This window comes from Pituophis catenifer, unplaced genomic scaffold, assembly GCF_029215685.1.
Source record: "Pituophis catenifer annectens isolate HBS135680 unplaced genomic scaffold, rPitCat1.0.hap2 SCAF_3, whole genome shotgun sequence".
NCBI classification, from domain to species: domain Eukaryota; kingdom Metazoa; phylum Chordata; class Lepidosauria; order Squamata; family Colubridae; genus Pituophis; species Pituophis catenifer.
The window spans coordinates 158,530,127-158,552,317 of record NW_027256883.1 but is presented as its reverse complement, the minus strand read 5'-3'; the positions used below and the strand labels follow the sequence as shown (position 1 = coordinate 158,552,317).

At 36.0% G+C, this 22,191-nt stretch overlaps 1 protein-coding gene across 3 annotated transcripts in view; it reads right to left on the bottom strand.

The window, feature by feature from the left end:
- The window catches only part of EIF2B3 (eukaryotic translation initiation factor 2B subunit gamma), a 95,495-nt gene extending 73,811 nt beyond the window's left edge, over positions 1-21,684 (bottom strand). For 2 of the 3 annotated variants that reach the window (XM_070939601.1, XM_070939603.1), the window contains exons 1-5: positions 20,122-20,194; positions 19,222-19,377; positions 13,304-13,443; positions 1,703-1,862; positions 138-249 (exon numbers count right to left, since the gene is read on the bottom strand). In XM_070939601.1, the coding sequence (XP_070795702.1) occupies positions 138-249; positions 1,703-1,862; positions 13,304-13,443; positions 19,222-19,369 (560 nt within the window). In that variant the 5' untranslated portion in view covers positions 19,370-19,377; positions 20,122-20,194. Of the gene's footprint in view, positions 1-137; positions 250-1,702; positions 1,863-13,303; positions 13,444-19,221; positions 19,378-20,121; positions 20,195-21,639 lie in introns of those variants that run through there. The other variant, XM_070939602.1, reaches the window with a different exon arrangement.
- Between the last annotated feature and the right edge of the window lie 507 nt (positions 21,685-22,191).

The following is a 22,191-nucleotide window of genomic DNA, read 5'->3' as shown; positions in this document are numbered from 1 at the left end:
GACTTAGATTCTGGGTGAAATGGAAAATTTTGAATATATGCAGCAGCTAGTCTTAATCTCCATAATTACTTGTTTTCAGTATATTTTATAAAACTGAAACTTGTTAATTTGGAAAGAGGCAAAAGTCCAAAGCTTACTTTTGAAGGATAGATCTCTTAATGACAATTTCTTCATCCAGATCTGCTTCATTGGCCATGAAGAGCAACCTCTTCTCTGAGTCATCTACTCCAATGAAGTCACGCTGTTCCACTGAAACAGAAAATAATTACATAACTCTTTTACAATTCTTGCCAGTAACCTAGTAAGGGTATGGCTAGACACCTGAAACAAAGCCTATCCAGGTGGTCCTCGACTTATGACCACAATTGAGACTAGAATAAAGCACTTGTTCAGTGAGTTGGACCCTATTTTATGACCTTTTTTGCCATGACTGTTAAGTGAATCCCTGCAGTGAAGTGAATAATGTGGTTCTTAAGTGAATCCAACTTCCCCCATTGCTTGTCAGAAGCTGGTTGGGAAGGTCACAAATGGTGATCACATGGCCTTGGGATGCTGCCACCATCATGGATACATGCCGGTTGCCAAACACCTGAATTCTGATCCTGTGATTGTGGGGATGCTACATTAGTCATAAGTCAGGTCATAAATAATTTTTTTCAATGCCACTGTAGCTTTGAAATGAATGGTTGTACGTTGAGGACTACCTGTATAAATATCAACAAAGTTTGATCATCGAACCTGAAAGAATTTTCCTGAAAATTCTAGCAAGGGTGTTCCAATCAGAGAGGAATCAAAGAAACATAAAGAAGCTCCATGAGAGGTCCTTTAGCTATGTGTGGCTGTAATTTCAAAGATACTTGTCTTGCCACTTCACTGCTTTACAATTTGAATTATTGAATCAGGGGCAATGAGGACATCTGGGAATAGTTTCTTCTCACCAAAATCTTATTATTTTTGGCATAGCTAGCAAGTATTGAAAGACATATTGTTTCATATAATAATATTAATTAATATCTAGAGTCTTGGATTTATGCAGAAATAAAGGGTAAATTTTCTAAAAGAGATTCTAAAATCAAGGAATCATTTCTAAAAGAGACATTGCCAAAGTTAATGAATACAAACAGGAAAACATAAAACAGCAGCTTGGCAGCAATTTCATTTAAGAAACTTATGTTTATTCTGCCTAAACAGAATAGTGATGGAATGCCACAAACAACAAATATTTTGAGTACATGTATTATAAGTTTACAAAGAAAGTCACCATATTGAGTATTGTAGGAAGAGAGCTGTGTTAGTTTATGGTAGCCAAAATCAGATGGAATCTGGTAAATTCTTTTCGAACTAATAAATTTGTATTAAAGGCATAATCTTTTAAGTCATGTATAGTTTATTTTGGGATTTTGCATTTTACCTGATGGTATAAATCAATCTGTTTCAATATTATTGCTAAATAACCCAATATTTTGTTATTAGGAATAGAACTGCTGCTAGAATATAACAGAAAAATGACAGACTTTTATATTGCATGGCAACATCATAATAGTAATTACAATAATTATATGATTATCAAGAATTGGAAGAGAAACTGAGGTATCATTTCAGCTTACAGACAGCTTGTGAAAACTGTTACACTCTGCAAAAACTACCAAACCGTGTGAAACTACCAGTGGTTCAAATTCTAGAATAAGGCTCACTGAATTACCTAATTTTTTCTTTCCTTTTTGTCCAGGTCCGAGTTCTGTGGGTTCACAGGCTTTCTTCATTAACATGGAGAGTGTGGCATCATGAGTTCGAAATAAATCTACTACTTCATGAAGAGCAACATCTGTAATTAGATCACAACTCAGCACCAACACATCTGTCTGTCAAAACATAAAAGAAAAGTATTGTTTCCTTATAAACATGTATATGCATTGTTTTGAAATATGAAGAAGAGTACATTGGAGGGCTTCTCAGCAAATACTGCTAAACCTGTTAACATTCTACATCAATGCTACAGTAGCTTTTTATTATTATTATTATTATTATTATTATTATTATTATTATTATTATTATTACTTACTTACTTACTTACTTACCGCCTTTTAAAGGCATTTTAGGTGTTAGACATTTATTTTATTTATTTATTTCTTATTAAATTTATTTGCTGCAGGGCTATTCTGGGCAACTTACAACAATAGAAAATTATAAATATGTAAATATAAAAATAGTTAAACAAGGCAACAATAAGAATAATGAAAGTACAGCAATATGAATTAAAAGATGGGCAAGGAGGGGGCAGGGGGGATCAGCTATTAGTCCAATAGCCACTTACAGTGTGGTACTCTTGCAATGTCTCTTCCAGATATGTTATTAGATTGCAAAAAACCTATATTACTTTAACATTTCTGTTATTGCCATTATATTTGGTAAGGGCTAGTGGTATTTTATTTTAATCCTCTCCTTGCCATATAATTCTGGATTGCAGAATTATAAAAATGTGCACACATTTATTATTTACAGTGACAATTCTGACATTTTCCTACCCAATAGCATATTCCCTGGCATTAAGCGCAGCATTTGGAAAAGATATTCTGTCACAGTGATGTATCTATATCTAGCAAGATTAAAACAGTGCAAGAAATAATATTCCTTGTGACAACCTATGGAAGTGAAAGTTGGTATCAAGAGTATTGATGCTCTTGAACTTTCGTGTTGAAAAAGATTCCAGAGAATATAGTGGACAGCCAGAAAACAAACAAATGGATCACTGAAGACATCAACCCAGCCTTGTTCTCACTCAAGGCATACATTTCCAGGCTCAAATTATTCTATTTCAGAAGATGATGACCAGCAGCAAACTGGATGGTCTCAGTTGCTATAGTCATGATTGCACCATTAGAGGATCTGAAAGACCAGTTAGGGAAAAACTGTCTGACCAGTTAGGGAAAAAAATCTATGTGACTGCTAAAAGTCAACACTGACTTGAGGGAAAATTATCAAAAATGCAACAGGTCAGTCATAATGAATTAAAGCAGTTGACATTTTTCATCCTCTTGTAGTTTTAATTTCATTTTATGACTTCTAAGGTCTACCTCAGGAATTCCCAACAGGAACTATCTATTTATAAATACCCCACAACCTTATGCCAATGTACTGTACTTTATTTAAATTTCACATATTTATTTAAATTGAAGAATACATCTACTTCAAGATAAGATTAATTCAATAAACATTATAAATGCTATTCCGAATTAAAGATTTGATAATTCTAAAAGATCTGTTATTAAAAGAAAATGTTACAGGCAAATATCTGGAATAAATAAAGTTCCATTCCTGCTTTTATTTCCAAGAATGCTACTGGGTCTCATAAAGTTTCTTAGAAAATAAAAATGGAGGGCTGTTTCAGCCCTGTGCTATCTTTGGAATGATGCCCATCTATCCAGAAAAAGGAGAGAGGGGAAGGTGAGCAGTAGTGACGGGGGGCATCTTATGTAGGAAGGAGGAGGCTGATACAATGATGTTTTAAGAATGTCTACAAAGTAGGATGTAGCCACCTTCTGAATGGGTCAGCCTGCCCAGGCAAACATTGTAAATATGCAAACGATCTAAACTGGGCTTCGTGCTCCAACAAATTAAAATTTATAAACACATATTTCCAACATTTATACTATGACAGTTTTTGCACTGTTGTACCAGGAAAATATCTGCAAGGTATGAGATATTCTGTTAATATCAACATTTAGGTTTTTTTTTTTAGGAAATACGTTTTTTAAAAATATTAATTAAAAGGATGGGGGGAGAGCTTTCATTATTCACAATGAGCAGGCATAAAATATTCTCCACAAACCAGGCATCCAGGTTTCTGTCTCTGCATCACTTTTATATTAATATGCATCTTACAAGTGCCCTTTGTACATTTACAACACTTGTAAATTACATCTGTAGGGAGCAGATACAATAATCTTGTAAGTGCTGTAAATATTCAACCTTGTTCCCTATAGATATAATTTCATTCCACCTATTAAAAACCTTGCTTTAGATTACTTCTCCCTACAGGCTGCTTAGAGAGCCTTGGACCTGTGAGAATGACAGAAATAAGAAACTGTAGCCAAAGATTTCGTGCCATACAGCCACCTTCTTCAATCTGATGTATTTATTTTATTTTTTATTTATTTTATTATTCATATTTCTATGCCACCCACTCTCCAAGGACTCTGGGCGGCTTACACCAAAGACAGTATACTAAATAGCATATTGCCCCCAACAATCTGGGTCCTCATTTTACCCATCTCGGAAGGATGGAAGGCTGAGTCAACCTTGAGCCAGTGAGATTTGATCCGCTGATCTGCTGAACTAGCAGTCAACTGAAGTAGTTGCAGTACTGCACTCTAACCACTAACTTATTACCGTAAGTTTCAACTCCAGTAAGTCTTGACTGAGGTGCCCAAGGACACATGCTGGAGAATTCTAAAGTACCCAAGGTTAGACCGCTTAGATATAAGTATATAAGTTTAATAAATGTATAATTTAATACATAATAATGACTACTGAGACCTGGAATGAATGAATGAATGAATGAATGAATGAATGAATGAATGAATGAATGAATGAATGAATGATGCTGGGACAGCGTTTCTCACCTCTTCCTCTATCCCACATAATAAGTCAGCCTTCCCAAGTAGACCAGACAGGGAACAGGACCAGTTCAGCTAGTTCTACTTTGAGTCTACGTGAACAGAACCTTACAGGTTTGATAGTGCTAATCTCCCGCTGTTTCTTTTACAGCCTGAGAAGTTAGAAAGGTTCCTTTCTGAGTCTCTTTCTCTGCCCATTATGCAACTGTGGGCTATGCCCTCTCTCATCTCATTGTTCCCTAGGGGGCATCTTTTTCCCTTATCTCCTTAGATCATTCCCACATACAGAAGTACACGAACCAGTAAGTTCAAGACATTCAAGTGACAACCTGGTATTTTCATTTTAGAATTTTATAGTATAGTGCCTACAGAGGGGGAGCTGGTGAGATGGATTACAGTGAAGCAGCAGGAAGGAGGGAGCACATTCCAGAAACAGGAGGAGGGGAGCACAGCCCGGAACTAGATAGAAGACAGAGGAAGAGAGTTAGAATTGCCACTCCCTAGAATCTCTCAGGTTATATCCACTTGGGTGGGAGTAGTAAGGGTTTAGTTTGTATTATGTGTAAGCAAATAAAGAACTGAAGTGTGGCTGGATTATTCTACATTCTTCTTAGGCTGAGCCCGATACATATGAATGCAGTAAGAGAATAAGGAAAACAATTTCATTACCCCACACAATTTTTCAATTTTCATTATTTTATCCTGTTAGCAAGTACTGCATTGAGCCTGAAGGAATGGGATAGGATAGGACATCAATGCACTGGATTCCTTCCTGCTCTGCAATTCTATATCTTAAATAGAGAATGTTTCTTTTTACATAGCACTATATTTTTCCGAAACTTTAAATGAAAATGAAAGATCATAAAACACCGGTAAGAAATCTAGATAAAAAGTTGGTTTGTAAACTATTTTTTCTAACTCTACTTCAAAACCATTTTTCTTTTTTAAAAGATTGAAATGAATTACCATGGTTACTATACTAAAAGTATTGCTGGAACAATTTTACAAGGTGATTTGTATTATCTAAAGATAATTTTTCCCCAGATTAATTGTGTCATTTTCACAGAGGCACATTATTGCATGTTATTAACAAAGATGATCGATGTTGCCAAAAATCATTCCATCATTATTACCTTTCAAAAATTTTTTAGACAGGTACATTAATTTTTGATATTGTGAAGTCATTATAAATAAAATAAAAACATCATCTTAAACTATTACAGAAATTCGATACTATTCACAATATTTCTTAAACAGTGGTCATTTTAATTCCTCTTCCTTTAGCTTCAGGCAAAATCCTGAGCCTATATTGCTTTAATAGAAGAATATGAATATTGCTCTTTTTGAAAAGAATAACATCAGCCTGGATCAATAGCAGATAGGATAGGATAGGATAGGATAGGATAGGATAGGATAGGATAGGATAGGATAGGATAGGATAGGATAGGATAGGATAGGAGCCTGAGTGGCGTAGGAGGCTAATTCCTCCTACTAAAGCAGCATTTAACATCCAGCTGCCTGCAATTACTGCGACTTCAATTCTCACCAGGCTCAAGGTCGACTCAGCCTTCCATCCTTTCTAAGGTGGGTAAAATGAGGACCCGGTTTGCGGGGGCAATAAGCTGACTTTGTATAAAATATACAAAAGTATGAAGGCTATTGCTTAATGCATTGTAAGCCGCCCTGAGTCTCCGGAGAAGGGCGGCATATAAAAATAAATAAATAAAAATAAAAATAAAAACAATAGAGTCGTTGTTTTCCTCCTCCTCCTCCATCTCCCTACCACCACCACTACCCACCATAAAATCTTCTAAGAATAATATATGAGTTTCACTAACTACTAATTAATAATTTAATAGTATTATAGAATTAACTAGACAGACTAGGTCATATCCAGCAATGGGTTAAGGTGTAAAACTTAAAAAGAAAAGGAAATAAACTACAAAGGTTATCCCTTTTGTAACCAATTCATCTGCATGTAAAGCAGCTTTTCAAAGGTAGTATTTCAGAACATTTCACAGAAAAACTGACAACACATACATATTTATCCGCCTATTATAAAGCAATCCCACTTAACCTGATAGGGGCAAAGAAAAAATAAAATTCCACACCAACCAATAATCTGAATAAATATTCAAATAATTATTGGTTATGCACACAAGGAACCCTTAAAAGCTATGAACCGTATCTGTCAATCTTATTGTGACAACACAACATTTTGTTGAAAACCCGGACAAGGTTACAGTTTGGTTGCTTTTAAATCTCTTTCTGATAGGATACCTCCTTCTTGTCAATGATGAAAGCCACCTCAGGCCCACGGGCAAGCCTTCATTTTGGACTTGTCCAACTCAATCTTGTAATTATTTAGCTACAACTATTTTAATCTGTCATCCTCATAAACTGCCAACAAGGCTTTTATAACTGCGAACAGCCTTCTCGGGTTTTTTTTTAGGATGAACTCTGGCAAAGGCTGAATACAAGACCCCTGAGGAGCGTAAGGGAACAGAACCACCAAATGTCTGGTTGCCATCTGTTCTACCCATTTACTCTTCAATATGTAAATAAACGTCAGAGAGCACAGGGACCAGTGAAACACACGGTTGCTAAGTGAAGCCCAAATTTCTGCTTCTCCTCCTGATGAGCAGAGCAGCGGCCTCAGTTACATGCTGAGAGTACACCATGAAAGGCTCTTTTGGGATTCAACAGCCTCTCCTTTGAAACACCAACACCCTCATAAATAAAGTTCTTACTGTCTGATGGATGCCCTTTTTCCAGTATGGAACCCCTGAAAGAATAAACTAATGCCTGAATGAAAAATAAACTAGGCAAGCACCCTAGTAGACACTTCTATTTTCCTTTACTTTCAATGGTTGATGCGGCAGAAAGAGGGGGAAAATATGGTCTGTATTTTTTTAAACTATATAGTAAGAAAATCTCATTATGACCAATGACTGGGAGAAAAAACAACTATCCTATACATATCCATTTGATTAAAAGGGCAGTGTAGTATTAATTAATTTTACACAAAATTGATTTTATGCAAATGCAAAAATAATAGCTGGGAAACCAGTAATGAAATATACAGCAGATCCAAATTAATAGTTAAGGCTTTCTGATGTAAGATATAGCATGCCAATTATGTCCATACTGCAGATTCAATTAATGTAAGCAGAGATTAAAATCAAAGCAACTATAGATTTTGAACATTCATTGCAATGCTGACAACTGGATTTAACCCAAGAAATTTAAAAATATAATTGATTTAGATATCCCAGAGAAAATCCCTTAAGACAGATGATCTAGGATCACCCAGACCACATAAAGAGACACATTATTCTTATTTTAAATTAGTAACCAAGCTATTTTTTTAAAAAAAATCCCTAAAAATCATGTGCTGAAGTCCTGTGTGGACTTAACTAGGACACTTTGTTAAATTCAATAAGACATTTTTGGAGTAGGTATTTAAAGGATTGCAATATTAAATTGCTGAATGCAAAAGAAACAGTGTATGATTAAAATAAACAGATCATAACTACACAGAATTTGTGGGTTAAAATCTGGCCGCATAAGATTCTGTTATATTGCAACAGAAATACAGGTATGTTTAATTTAATAACACTCACAATAGTCCCTACAGTTCAGAAAACTGCGCTAACAGTAGATCCTTGTAACAATATATATTACTGTAATAGTTTCCTAAACATGTGGCAATTTTTAGTGTTATAAAGTTTATTTTTATTTATCTATCAAATTTAGGTACTACAATCTCATTCTTAGAGTGACTCAGGGTGGTTAAGTTAAGCAGTGCCAAAGCTGCTCTCCTAGGAAACCACTTTCTTAAGTGGATAAGAGCAACTCCAAAGAGGACATTAAAGGTAAAGGTAAAGGTTCGCCTTCCACATATGTGCTAGTCGTTCCCGACTCTAGGGGGCGGTGCTCATCTCCATTTCAAAGCCGAAGAGCCAGCACTGTCCTAAGATGTTCCGTGGTCATGTGGCCAGCATGACTAAATGCCAAAGGCGCATGGAATGCTGTTACCTTCCCACCAAAGGTGGTCCCTATTTTCTACTTAAATAATTAATTGCTGGTATTATATAGTATTAAATTACAGTGCAGGGAATAAAGCTGCTTATATGGAGGAGATCGACAGGAATCAGCATGAAAGAAGTAGCTAATTCAAGAGCTTTCTCATGTAACCATCTTCTTTAACAACTATATGTCAACTTCATATGCACCAATATACTGATACTGATATTAATATATACTGATATGGTCTTGTACAATTCCCACTAAAAATTCAGGGAGCTATAATCCACATTTACAACATCACTGCTGGTGAAGATTTGTCTAGACATACATATTTAAATAATTTCAATATGGTCTCACTTAATTGATAAGACTTATTCATCTTATTATATTACTTAAAATAATCAGCGCCAAGAACACATTTATTTCTGGAGCTCAACTTCAATCAAGTACCTTATTTTATCAGTTTCTGCCATCCAGGAGACCCAAATCTTGCCAACTTTTTAGTACTTTCATGATCTTTTAAAAGAAAAAATAGTCCCCATTTCTTTTCAAAACCATAATTGTCTATAGCAGGGGTGGGCAACTGTGGCCCTTTTACAACCTGTGGACTTCAACTCCCAGAATTCCTGAGACAATAGCTGTCTCAGGAATTCTGGGAGTTGAAGTCCACAGGTTATAAAAGGGCCACAGTTGCCCACCCCTGGTCTATAGTATACCAATAAAATATCCATTCTAAAGAAAGAATAGTAGCAACCTAATTCTCAATTCTAATATTTAAGGAGAACTTTTGAGAACACACCCACAGGAAAGGCAACCCTTCTTCCTTTCTACAACACATGCAAAAGTGGTACTTCTATCCCAAAGGTGCTTTTTCCAAAAGGCAACTGGACTTCATGTTTTTTTTTTTCCCTTTGAAAACATTTTGTTTCTCATTCAAGAAGCTTCTTCAGTTCAGGTTCTTGGATGAGAAGCAAAACATTTTCAAAGAAAAAAAACAACCCAAGAAAGTCTAGTTGCCCTTTAGAAAAAGCACCTTTGGGACAATCATGACCTGGATGATTGAGAATCTCCATAAATAACTTTTCTAATTACAGTAGTAAACAGATTAATTCTGTTTTGAAGAAGCATCATCAGTGCTTAGCAGTGATGGGATTCAAATTTTTTTACTACTGGTTCTGTGGGTGTGGCTTGGTGGGCGTGGCATGGCACAGTTTGGTGGGCGTGGCTTGGTGGGCATGGCAGGGGAAGGATACTGTAAAATCTCCATTTCCTCCCCACTCCAGGGGAAGGTTACTGCAAAATCCCCATTTCCTCCCGATCAGCTGGGACTTGGGAGGCAGAGAATAGATGGGGGTGGGGCCAGTCAGAGGTGGTATTTACCGGTTCTCCGAACTACTTCAAATTTCTGCTACCGGTTCTCCAGAACTGGTCAGAACCTGCTGAAACCCACCTCTGGTGTTTAGAAATTATAAGCCATTCCATTCCAAGTTTTGATGGGGGCACATTGCATTATTTTATAAGATGGGCCTTATAGATGAGCTAGCTGCTTCACACATTTTTCCACCCTCTTCCAGAACTAAAATAAGGGAACAGCAAATATATATAGTGACCTTTGGCAAGACGAGCAACTTCCCTACCACATATGTGCTGGAAATATATTTATTGCTTTGACTAGCCCATAGAGGAAAAATGTTTATGCAGGAAAACCGGATTAACATAACCTTAATTGAACTTGAATTTGATATTCCCTACAGTGGTCCTCTCTGTAACCATTCCTTCTTCATAATAGGATCCAGGTTTACAAGAGAACTTCAAAATGAATTCATGTCTGGGATGAGCAATATAATAAATTTGGGGGGGGGTTGCTTCTGGATTGTGTATAGTGACCTAAGGATTTTCACATATATTCCACTGAGACACAGACCTTACCAAAACTCCTATGATTTTCAGTTATTTATTCCATTGTCAATCCCTTGAACTATTATTATTTTTGTCGTATAGAAGTCTCTGTGGTGTTGTTAAGAGAGGTGAGTGAGGCAAAGCACTTGTTATTTTTATTTTAGAAATATACATGGTGTTTCAAAGAACGTCAGTTAAGCCTCAGTAAAAGAAGTCTGGTAAACTGCTTTAAGAAATGAAATGCTCTATTTATTTATTTATTTATTTATTTCAAAATTAACTCATAAGCAAAGGAGTAAAACGTCCCATTTGTCTCTATGCACATATTTCATGGTTGTTTTTAAATCCACCAACAGTCCAAAAACATCTCTGTTACAAGTTATGATTTTTTTCCATGGTCACCAAACTCATCTCAAATGTACCAGAAGCACAGATTCCACCTCCCAGCCATTACAGTGAGCTTTCTTATGTCATGTATTTGGAAAGAAGGTTTTTCAGCAGAGGAAGTGAAGCGCTAAACTTGTCTGTCCAAAACTACATGGATCACTGACCCTCAGCAGTATACAGACCACTGCTGTGACATCACACTTTCCACAATATGGCTCCAAAAGATGTACCCAGCATGCAAATCTGGATTGCTTAGCTTTTCCAAGAAATTACTGCTTTTTTTTTTCATTGTTTATGGAAGGATCATGGGTACATTTTTGTAACTTTTATTCTGAAGGATTTAGGAAGCACTAGGCAGACCACCTATCATTACTTCATAGTCAAAGTCTACTAACAATAGTATCTAACTGTATGGTTTAGTTAGGGGTTCCATTAAAACATGTAAACATTTATTAGTGCAGGAAAATGTACATTTTCCACTCTGTTATACTGCTGGAATACTATATTTTAATAGCTGGTTGGAATATAGTTACTGACATAAATTGGAGAAGATCTTTACAGGATAAGAGGGAAAAAATGTGTCAGCTTTCATCTTCATATTCCAAACCAACATAACATTATCTATGCACATGCCAGCAAAAATGGTTAGTTTTCTTACCAAGGCAGTACAGTTTTGGGCCATATCTGTGGTTCTGTATGTCGCTGGCTCACACTGAATAGAAGCAAGAGCATTTCCCATCATTAGTCTTAATTGCACAGGGCTTTTCCTTGTAATTTTATAAAGAAGTGAGAGTATGTAGGAAGTGCTGACGGTGGGTTTCCTTCTCATGCCAAAATCGCTTCTATTCCCAAGAGAAGTAATAATAGCATGGGAAACAGCTATGCCATGGGCCCTTCCCACATAACCTGAGTCTACAGATGTTGGTGCCAAACCTCAGGAAACAGACGAAATATTGCCCAAATTCACACATTGCTTTCTGCCAGGAAACAAAGTATTGAATGAGCTGGATGCAAAGCTACCAAAACAGAAAAGAAGACATTTCCCCCCCTTATTCAAGAACTCAAATAGCACCATGTTAATTTTATAAAACCAGTTCTGTTCACAGTAGCAACGGTAATAAGGTTCAGTTGCGCCATACCAAATGTGGATACACAGCTCAGATTAAAAATTTATTGCTAGTATATCTGATACAACAGGTTCACTTCATGACCTAAGATTAACACTTTCTCTGTTTTTATTTCTTTGCTTTTTGATATTAGTGATGTGGATTTCAAATTATTTAAATTACTGATATGCTTTGATAAAGCATATCAATATAATTAAATTTAATTTTATATTAAGAAGTGATTGAATTAAAATTTTAACTCAGCATCCATATAATTTATATGGATCAGAAAATATTGAATATTGAATATTAACATTAAAAACATAAGAAACATGAAAAAACAACAAACTTGGCTTGAAATATTCTAATGAAATTTTATTTACATGCACTTTAGTGTACCCATATACACAACATTGTTTCACTAACACCCTGGATAATGAAAAATTGGATCATACCTAGAATATATAGGAAGTTGATTATTTTTATTCCTGTGTTTCAGTTCTGTATTAACAGTCAGATCTCACTGAATATAGAAATAATCTAGGTCTCCTAGAGGAAATCTATGATCCATAGTGAATTTATATTTATTTATTGGTGGCTGGTTGGTTGGTTAGTTTGTATCCTGCCTTTATTATCTTTAGAAATAACTCAAGGTGGAGAACATACTTTGTACTAATATTAGCTAATCTAAATAGAGATATGAATCCATTTTTTAACATTATTTAGCAAATGGATTTCTCTCTCATACTTTCTCAAAGATATGGCACATATTACATTATTGTTCATTGGTTGACTTAATTTGTTAATTTTGTCCCTAAAACTGAATTGGACACAACAGCAAATAAGAGTTCAGGAACATATACATGCTTTGCAAGATCTAAAGTTCTAAACACCTCCAAACTGATGATTTATTTTAGCTGCCCAGAATCACCTTGTAGGGGAGATGGTCAGCATAGAAATTAGATAGATAGATAGATAGATAGATAGATAGATAGATAGATAGATAGATAGCACATACATAGATATAATCTTGGTAAGATCAACTTGAAGTAGTCAGTGGAAATAACAGTAGAAATTTATCAACAATACTGGCATTTGTGTACATTTATTTTTTTAAACACAATTATGCCCAAAGTATTTAGGTGTTTTAAAAGTTTGTTTAATTTCCTTAGTGAACACTGATCTGTTGAATTATTTCTGTATTTTACACATACACATTACTCATATTACGATAAATTAAAATGATTTTTAAATACGTAGTATTACCTTTATTTTCTCATGAATATGCCGTAATGAGTCTGCAGTTCCCATATCTGCATCATCAGCAATACATACAATATCCAGCTTCAGTTTTGTCTCCAAGTTTAGCACTTTCTGAACATCTTTTGTTGTAACCACAATGACTTCTTCAGAAAAGAAAGAAAAAATAAATAGATCTATGAAATAGTTTACATTTTTCAGAATAGATGATTTAATTTTAGATAGTTTAGAATGATGTAACTTTTAAATGTAAATGTAAAGTTTAAATGTAAAGTTTAAATAGTTTACATCATTTTAAAGCCGTAAAACTTCCAAAAAGTCCTCAAATAATTTGATCAAGTTCTTCAAGGTTTCAGAATTCTCATTATATGCCAAAATGTGCAAAAATAATTTACTGAACAAAATAGCATTATTTCTGCAGAACAATATTTTATGATATTTTAATGAATGTAATTTTGTTTTTGTAAGGTAGAACTCCTAAGCAAAATATAAGATAGTAAATCTAAAAAAATATTAGTCAAACTGGCATTTCTGTCACTAATATATTCTATGTATTTAACCCAAAGCTAGACATTAATAAAAATATGGAAATACAACTTGAATAACGGAAAAGTTGGGAGGAGGAAGCCTCTATTAATCTTAAATGTCTATTAAATCTAAAAACATGTAATTCGTACTAATTTACATCATTTGTGTAACGTAATTGTGTAATGTAGTATAATGTTATTACACAATTAATATACATTTATGCAAATAACATAAATTTAAGTACCTCACCAAAGCTTTGGTTGCAACCAACTTGTTCTTTATTTTAGGAGATTGTCTAGATCAAGAGTGTCAAACTCGCACCACGTTCATCATGTGTCATTTTGCAACGTTTTTCCCATTCGTGGAGCTGGGGTAGGCGTGGCCTGCACATGACGCATCCGGCCCATGGGCCACCAGTTTGACACCCCTGGTCTAGATGGAATTTTGTCTTTTGAATTCAAATTCCATTAAATCAGGCTCTTGAAAAAGCACATATAAGCCTCCCTATGTAACATTCAGAAAAGTTTGAAATACCTTTTCATCTGATTTAATTGGTTTTAATCCAAGAGTTCTAAAAAAAAAGTCTCACATGTAAAATTTCATATTCCTAAAATCAGCAAATGGAGATAAGATGATCTTGGAGGGGGGGAGGGAGGGAAGAGAGAGAGAGAGAGAGAGAGAGAGAGAGAGAGGGAGAGAGAGGGAGAGAGAGAGAGAGACAGACAGTGCAATACCAACTTTTTAAAGGATTTAAGAAAGCACAGACTTTTCAGGATAACATTTATTCCTGGTATATTTGGGAAGATGGGGGAACTGAAGTCCATACATCTTAAATTTGCTAATTTGAGAAACACTGTTTTAGAGAGTCCCAATGTGGATGTAGATAGTAGTAAATTCATATGCACTGTTTATTTGGATTCTCAAAACACATTTGATAGATCTCTCATCATTTTTCTGAATAAACTAACAGTAGAGTAAAAGATTCTTTATTCATTTGTAGTTGTTTGATGAGCAGAGACCTTGGATTAGAAATAAATGGCCAACTTTCACAATAGCTGAAACTAAACAATGGGACACCTAGGGAATTGCACTAAGACCACCACTGATTAAATTTATAATTATGAATGATCTAGAACAAAGACTAGTATAGTAACCTCCAGATGTTTTGAACTCCCACAGCCCCTGCCATTAATCATGCTGTATAGGACTGATCAAAACATCTAATCTGCATTGGAATTAAATCCAAAAGGAGTTTTGGATCAACAAGGGAACAGCTAGGCAAATCCATTCATAATGGAAATATTTCAGAATTAGGTTGTTTTAAGCCTAGAATCACTTCACTGAGTATGGAATGTATTGCCAGTAACATTTTAAGTTTGAGCTAATGTCTATTTCTCTTGGGCAGTAAGAGGGAAACTTCTGTTCAAACAGTACAGACTTCTTAGGAAATACCGTAACTCATTTTTTTATTAAAAGAATTTTATTTTGAAACGGGGTTGGGTTGGACAGTTTTGCAAGTGGTTTCTCATTAAGTCAGTTTTCTTTTCCAATCTGTATAAGACCAAATAGAAAAATTCTTCCACATTTTTTTTCTGTTTTGAAGTTACTTCAAAGAAATAATTTCGTAAAAATTCTCATGGTTGGAATTTGGTGTGTTGGAGATTGAAATCTTTTGTTTAGCCATTTGAGCATTATTGAAGTTAGAAATCTGACCTAAACAATGCTTAGGAAAACAAGTTTTATAACTAACAGAAAGGAGATTTCTAGGAAGTGCACTATACATATAAGCAAAGTCTAACATCTAGTTAAATACGTTTTGCCAGTTGCCAGATATTCTAAACTCAAAGCCCTGGGAAGAAAAGCAGAAGGAAATTATTTGAGTGTTGTGGCTCCGTTACCTGAGTATGTGTCATTGGCAGGAGAGGACTCCGAGAGTGAAGGAGAGGAGTTGGCAAGGCCTCCCTCTCCAGGACCCTCCTCTCTGGCAATGCCTTCGGTGTCCGCCGAAGGGCAAGAGATAGGGCCGGGGCCAAGCACGTCCACGCAGCCACAGATGGACAGTGATGAGGGTAATGAGTCTTGGCTGGATCCACGCCAGCGTCGCAGAGATAAGCGCGCACAACAGAAGAAAAGGCGTGCCCGAGATTAGGCTGAGTCACTGGACCACACCCCACAGGATATAAAAGGGAGCGTGGTAGCCAGTCAAACCTTGTGACGAACAAAGCTGAAAGCTTCCACGTCATTCTGCATTGCCGGACTTTTTGCTATAGACTTTGCTGGATTATCTCTGGACTTGATTGACTCCGTAATTATTGAGCTGTTTCTTTTGATGTACCAGGAGTGGGGAGAAGTTATCTCTCCTCTTCGTAAATAATAAACTCTTGGCAGACAGCCACTAGGTTGTTGCCAAGTTCCATTATCATAAGGAAAAGGATTTTGCCGGCTGGTTTGGTCTTTAACTCTTGAACGTCTGTTGATGTGTGCGCGTGTGGTTGGGGACAGAACATTGAGATTAGCCATTTGTTAAACAAAGAGCAGGGAGAGTAAAAGGCAATGTGCTAGTATTGAAAATGAAATTACATTTTCATAGCACTCTAATGTGTTCAGGAAATTAGCCTAAAATATTGCTCTGATTTCCTTTGAAGGAAATGGAATGGGAATGGGAAAGGCAGAATGGGTTAACTCAAAAGAAAACAGGATCTTTTAGCAGTAGAAGGTCTTTGTAATAATTTCTTGTTCTAGTCTCTGTGTCAGAAATCATTTACTATTTCTCTCTTTATCCTTTCTCCAATCAAACTACATACTAAACACCAAAATTGGAAATGGTCAATAATCATCCCTTATAAAGTATATTAAGCATTTCTTAACATATTAAGCATTTCTTGATATATCCGCTTTGAAATTAATTATTTTCAAGAATGGACTGCTTTCTATCATCTGACATTGGTGTATTTACTATTGCAAGGACAAAATCATTCATTAAACTGGAACAATTTATGACAATACTAGACATGGCTCATTCTCTGTTCTAGCTTTAAAATTGCCTGAAAACTTTCCCTTGAAGCCTCCACAATACAACTTTAATAAAGAATACTTATTCCTGGTATTTAAGAATAAAGTGCATCTACCCCAGCTCCTGCTTGACACTGAAGAAAATACAGAATTCTTGGCTCAGAGAAGAGATGCAACCTATAGAAACCCATCCTAGTGCTTATTTGTAACACTATTTTGCCAACTTTGTTTTAGAAACTTTACTACGAATAAGAATCTATTCGCTTCAGAATTTGTAATAAATAATATCCTAAAAAGAAAATGATGTACTAGAAAAAAACATTTAACAAACAAGATCAGGGGTGTCACGCTCATGGCATCATCATGGCGGCGTCACTTGACGTATCAGGACTTTTTTTCCCTTTGCCAAACCGGGTATGAGTGTGGCCAGCACGTGACGCATCCGGCCCACGGGCCAGGAGTTTAACAGTAACCATAGCTAATGAGCATTATTCATAAAACTGCTATTCTGCCATACTATTCACAGTACATTTAAAATGTTAGTCCATAAGGAAAATGGTTCTGGGATTTATGCAAAATTATTGATCCTCATGACTAATCAGGTGAGAGTACATTTAAGATTAAAATTATTTATATTAAAACTTCTTCAGTTTAGACCTTTTCTTAGAAGACTGTAAATGCAGATGGATGATATAATTCATCACAAACTAGTTATAAACATAGGTGATACAATGATTGGTCTCATACATTGGGTTAAGCCAAGAATTGTTAAAATGTTGATCAGCATAACAGAACTGGAGAGGTAGATTAAAATGTAGAAATATATTATAGTCAAGCCTAATTATACAACTATATGACATGCTTTTTTATGTGATTGTACAATTTTCCTGCACAATTCCAGGAAAAAGCAAGATGCTTTACATAATTATACACAGATACTATATTTGTGCATTCTCCCAAGAATCCATTTTACCTTGAAATCTGAAATACTGCATTACCCCACTACATATTCATTATAAACCATATCAGTAAACCCAAGCTAATTATACTGAAAGGAAATTTTTAAAATAATGTCATGTATACAGTAATGAAAATTCTGGATGAAAAATATATCAGTGAGTGAAGTGCTTGGAGAAAAATCAGTCAAATCCTTTAAATTGTGACTTTACAGGTTGCATGTTCATATAAAGCCTTTGGAAGGAAAGGGTGATTTACACTGCCTTTATATTAAATATGGCATTAATACAATCTCTCTCTCTCACCCACATACACAATTTGCTTCTTGGAAGCTTCCCACAGACCTTCCAAAACTACTTTAATGTTCTTTGAGTTATTTATTATTATTTATTTATTATTTCAATTTGTATACCGCCCTACTCCCGAAGGACTCAGGGCGGTGAACAGCCATAGAATAAAACATGTAAATATAAAATTTAAAATAAAGTAAAACGAATTAAATAATTTGGCTGAAAATTTAAAACCCCAATAATTTAAAACCAAATTTAAAATTTCCATTTAAAAAGGGGAAGAACTTAGATCAGGCCATTTAGAGTTAGATTAGAACTAATGCCAGTTTCATAGTCAGATGCTTTAACCACTACACTGAACTGATTCTATTTTGTTGATAAAAATGTAAAGCTTCTCCAGTCATGTCCAACTCTACAGAGTATGGTGCTTATCTATTTCTTAGCCAAGGGAGCCAGAGTTGTCTGAAGACATTTTCCATGGTCATGTGGCCAGCATCGCTATACAACAAAGGTGCACAGAATGCTGTTACCTTCCCACCAAAGTGGTATCTATTAATCTATTTGCATTTACATTTTTTCGAGGGGCTAGGTGGACAGGACCTGGAGCAGAAACAGGAGCTCACCCCATTGTGCAGCGCTCAAGTCTCGAACACGGGTTGTCAGCTTTCCAGCTGACAAGCTCAGGGTCTTTAACTGTTAAGCCATCATGCCCCCTGATTTTGTTAATATTCCCATCAAATTCCCAGAAGAAAAATTTCAATGCGTACATTTTTTATGTAGAGCGCTTGTATATGTTTACTTAAATACAGAGATGATCTCAATCATATAACCTCCTTCTTCCAAATCAGGGGTGTCAAACTCACATTGTCATGGCGTCATGACTTTTTCCCTCTTCGCTAAACCAGGCATGGGCATGGCCAGTGCATATCCAGCCCGCGGGCCGCAAGTTTGACACCCCTGTTCTAAATCATGTTAGAAGTCAAATGAAACATTCTGAATTAACTTGACTTCCAGCTCTGGTGCCAGATTCCATGGATTTATTGACAAAGCTCATTCCCAGTACTCCTGCAAATAGTGTCCTTGACTTTTTGTAGTCATTTCTCCACAGAGCAAAACATCATATTCAAGGCTGCTTACCTTCAAAACCAACTTGTTCCAACAGGTTGAGTGGGTACCAGATCAAGGGTTTATTACCAATAGGAAGAAGAGCTTTAGGGATATTTGAGGTGAGATCCATCATGCGGGATCCACCGCCTACAGCCATCACCACAGCTTGAAACTCCATACCAAAATCTGAGAAAAAAATGAAATAATCCAAAAATTCAACCAATAAGCAGACAACCTATGCTCTTTACAGGAGAAAAAAGTGCAGAACTAGTCTTTCCCATAGTCCATAGAAAGACTCTAACAACCTTCAGAAACCAGCATCCTTAGCCTTCTGCTTTGCCATTTAATCATCTCCCTTGTGTTTGATAACTACAACAACCTGTTGCTGTATTATAGCCCTAGCTGGTGTAGCCAGTGTTAGAAAATGCACAAAACTGTAGGTCAACCTCTGAAAGATTATAATACATTCTCCATTCTTGCGTTAAACCTTTTGTTTTCTGAGTTAAAGCAGCAGAAGACCTGGTCACTTTGAGCTGATAATATTCTTCTCTTGCTCATAGACTTTATTACATCATTTTTCTTTTCATTTATTCTAGAGTCTAGACCAATCTGCTGTGTTACCACTGCCAGGTTTAAAACCACGGCAAGTAGACAAAATATGCTTCACATCAGGTCTTCAAACTGGGCAGCTTTAAGACTTGTGGACTTCAACTCCCAGAATTCTCCAGCCAGCATAGCTCCACATGAATGAGCCCCCTTATCAAAAACTCTGTTGAAAAAGCCAGGCATCAATTTTATACCTAATAAGCATACGAAGCTAATGATGCTCTTCTTTACCCTCCTGTCGCCACGAAAATAAATAATAACTGGCAGGCTACGCGGGGAAAGGATGGGCTTTTCTTCCCAACGTCCCACCAAGCGCTTTGGTACCTGAAGCCTAAAGGCTGTTTGGTTTCACCGTGACAAGTGGGAACCAATGATAATAGCTTCGCTTCCCCTCCGGTGCACTTCCACGTCTGCGCCGCTAACAAAACGTGCACACGCTCTACCGTACCGTGTTTACCCGCGGAGCGAATCGATGAGCAGCCCTAACGAAGAACACCGAATAACCGATCTACTTGTCACTTGGTAGGGGAAAATAATCAAGCGAAGAGAATACCGAGCTATGGATTTCCGAAGAACAGGAGCCTTCTACAAAGAGCTCAGAGATATCGATCTCTCTGTATTGTACTTGGGAGGGAAATATTGTAATAGAGAACTGGAAATTATAAGGGAAGAAATGAAGATAGGAGGAGTAATCAAAAAGAAGTTACTGAAGAAACACAGATGACACACGGAAGGATTGATGCATAATGTGTTTGTTTGTGTAAAAAAATAAAAAATAAAAATTTTTTACCAAAAAAAAAAAAAAAGATATCTATCTCCTTTTGGAAGAGCGCTGAGAAAAAAAGGGGAGCGAGAAATAGGTTGCTGATTTCCTATTTTTTCTTGAAGGGCAGCATTCGTTCAGGGTGAAAACATATCCTACAATTTCCCAAAGATCTTCGTCAAAGATCAGGGTGTTTTTAAGTTTAAGAAACAAAAAGATGGTGGCTATGCATTGAGAAAATGAATAAATCGTAATAGAATAGAATTCTTTATTGGCCAAGTGTGATTGGGCACACAAGGAATTTCTCTTAGGTGTATATGCTCTCAGTGTACATAAGGAGAATAAAATACATTCATCAAGAATAAAAAAAAGATACAACACCTAGTAATAGTCAAGGTTACTAATAAGCTATCAAATCGTACTAGGAAACAAAAACAATATAGAAAGATACAAGCAACATGGTTATAGTAATAAGTGGGGATAGATATTAGTAAGGAAGAGAAGAACAATAGTAATACGGTCTTAGTAAATTATTTGACAGTGTTGTGGGAATTAGTTGTTAAGCAGAGTGATGGTATTTGGGGGGAAAACTGTCCTTATGTCTAGTTGTTTTGGAGGGCAATGCTCTATAGTGTCTTTTTGATAGTAGAAGTTGAAACAATTTATGTCCAGGCTGTAGATATTTTCACAGCCCTCTTTTTGACTCCTGCAGTATACAGGTCCTCAATGGAAGGCAGGTTGGTAGCAATTGTTTTTTCTGCAGTTCTAATTATCCTCTGAACTAAGTCTGTGTTTGTCTTGTTTGGTTGCAGAGCCAAACCAGACAGTTATGGAGGTGCAGATGACAGACTCAATAATTAAAATAATAAGAGGATTTACATAGTATGGTGTTGTAAAATTTTACATTTAAATATTTCATGATTTGGGCTGATATAAAGCTTATTGTGGAGTGCACACTATGGGCTCTCCCCCCACCGACTTGAGACGCTGACCTATCTTGCGGGAAACTATAGCTGCATGAAATGGGTTATCCCCAGTGGGTTAATAGTGTTACCTCTGTTTCAAGTCAGGCTACTCACCTCACTGCTGCCCAAGGTAATGCGTGACAGATCCTAATGAATTTGATGTACCTTGAAGCTGGCCTAGGACTGGGTCAGATGTGATACCTAGCAAAGAATAAGTATCTCTCATACATGGACTAAAATGAGATGAAGTCACCATCATGGGGATGTGGTAGAAACAAAAAGGTGTTACCAGGACAGGCTTGTAAATCAAGTGCCAGTGGATAAAAAAAAGTAAAAAAAGAAAAGCAAATTCTATGCTTGTAACCATTGGCAAACCAAATAGGATTGCCAACATAATATTATTATACAAATCTATAGTGAAAATACATTTGGAGTGTTAAACCTTGTATAGTATGGATCATTATGCTTTTTTAAAAAAAGAAGAGATGCAAAGAGAGAAAAATGTGTGATTAATACAGCATCTTCCCTATAAGGAAAGATTATAGTAATTGGTCCTTTAGCCTAGAATGGAAGGTAAAGAGAGATGTGACAGACATTATAAAATTGTGCATGCTGGAACTTGAGATTTTGAAACTCATTGAAGACAGGCCTAAGGGCATCAGCCTG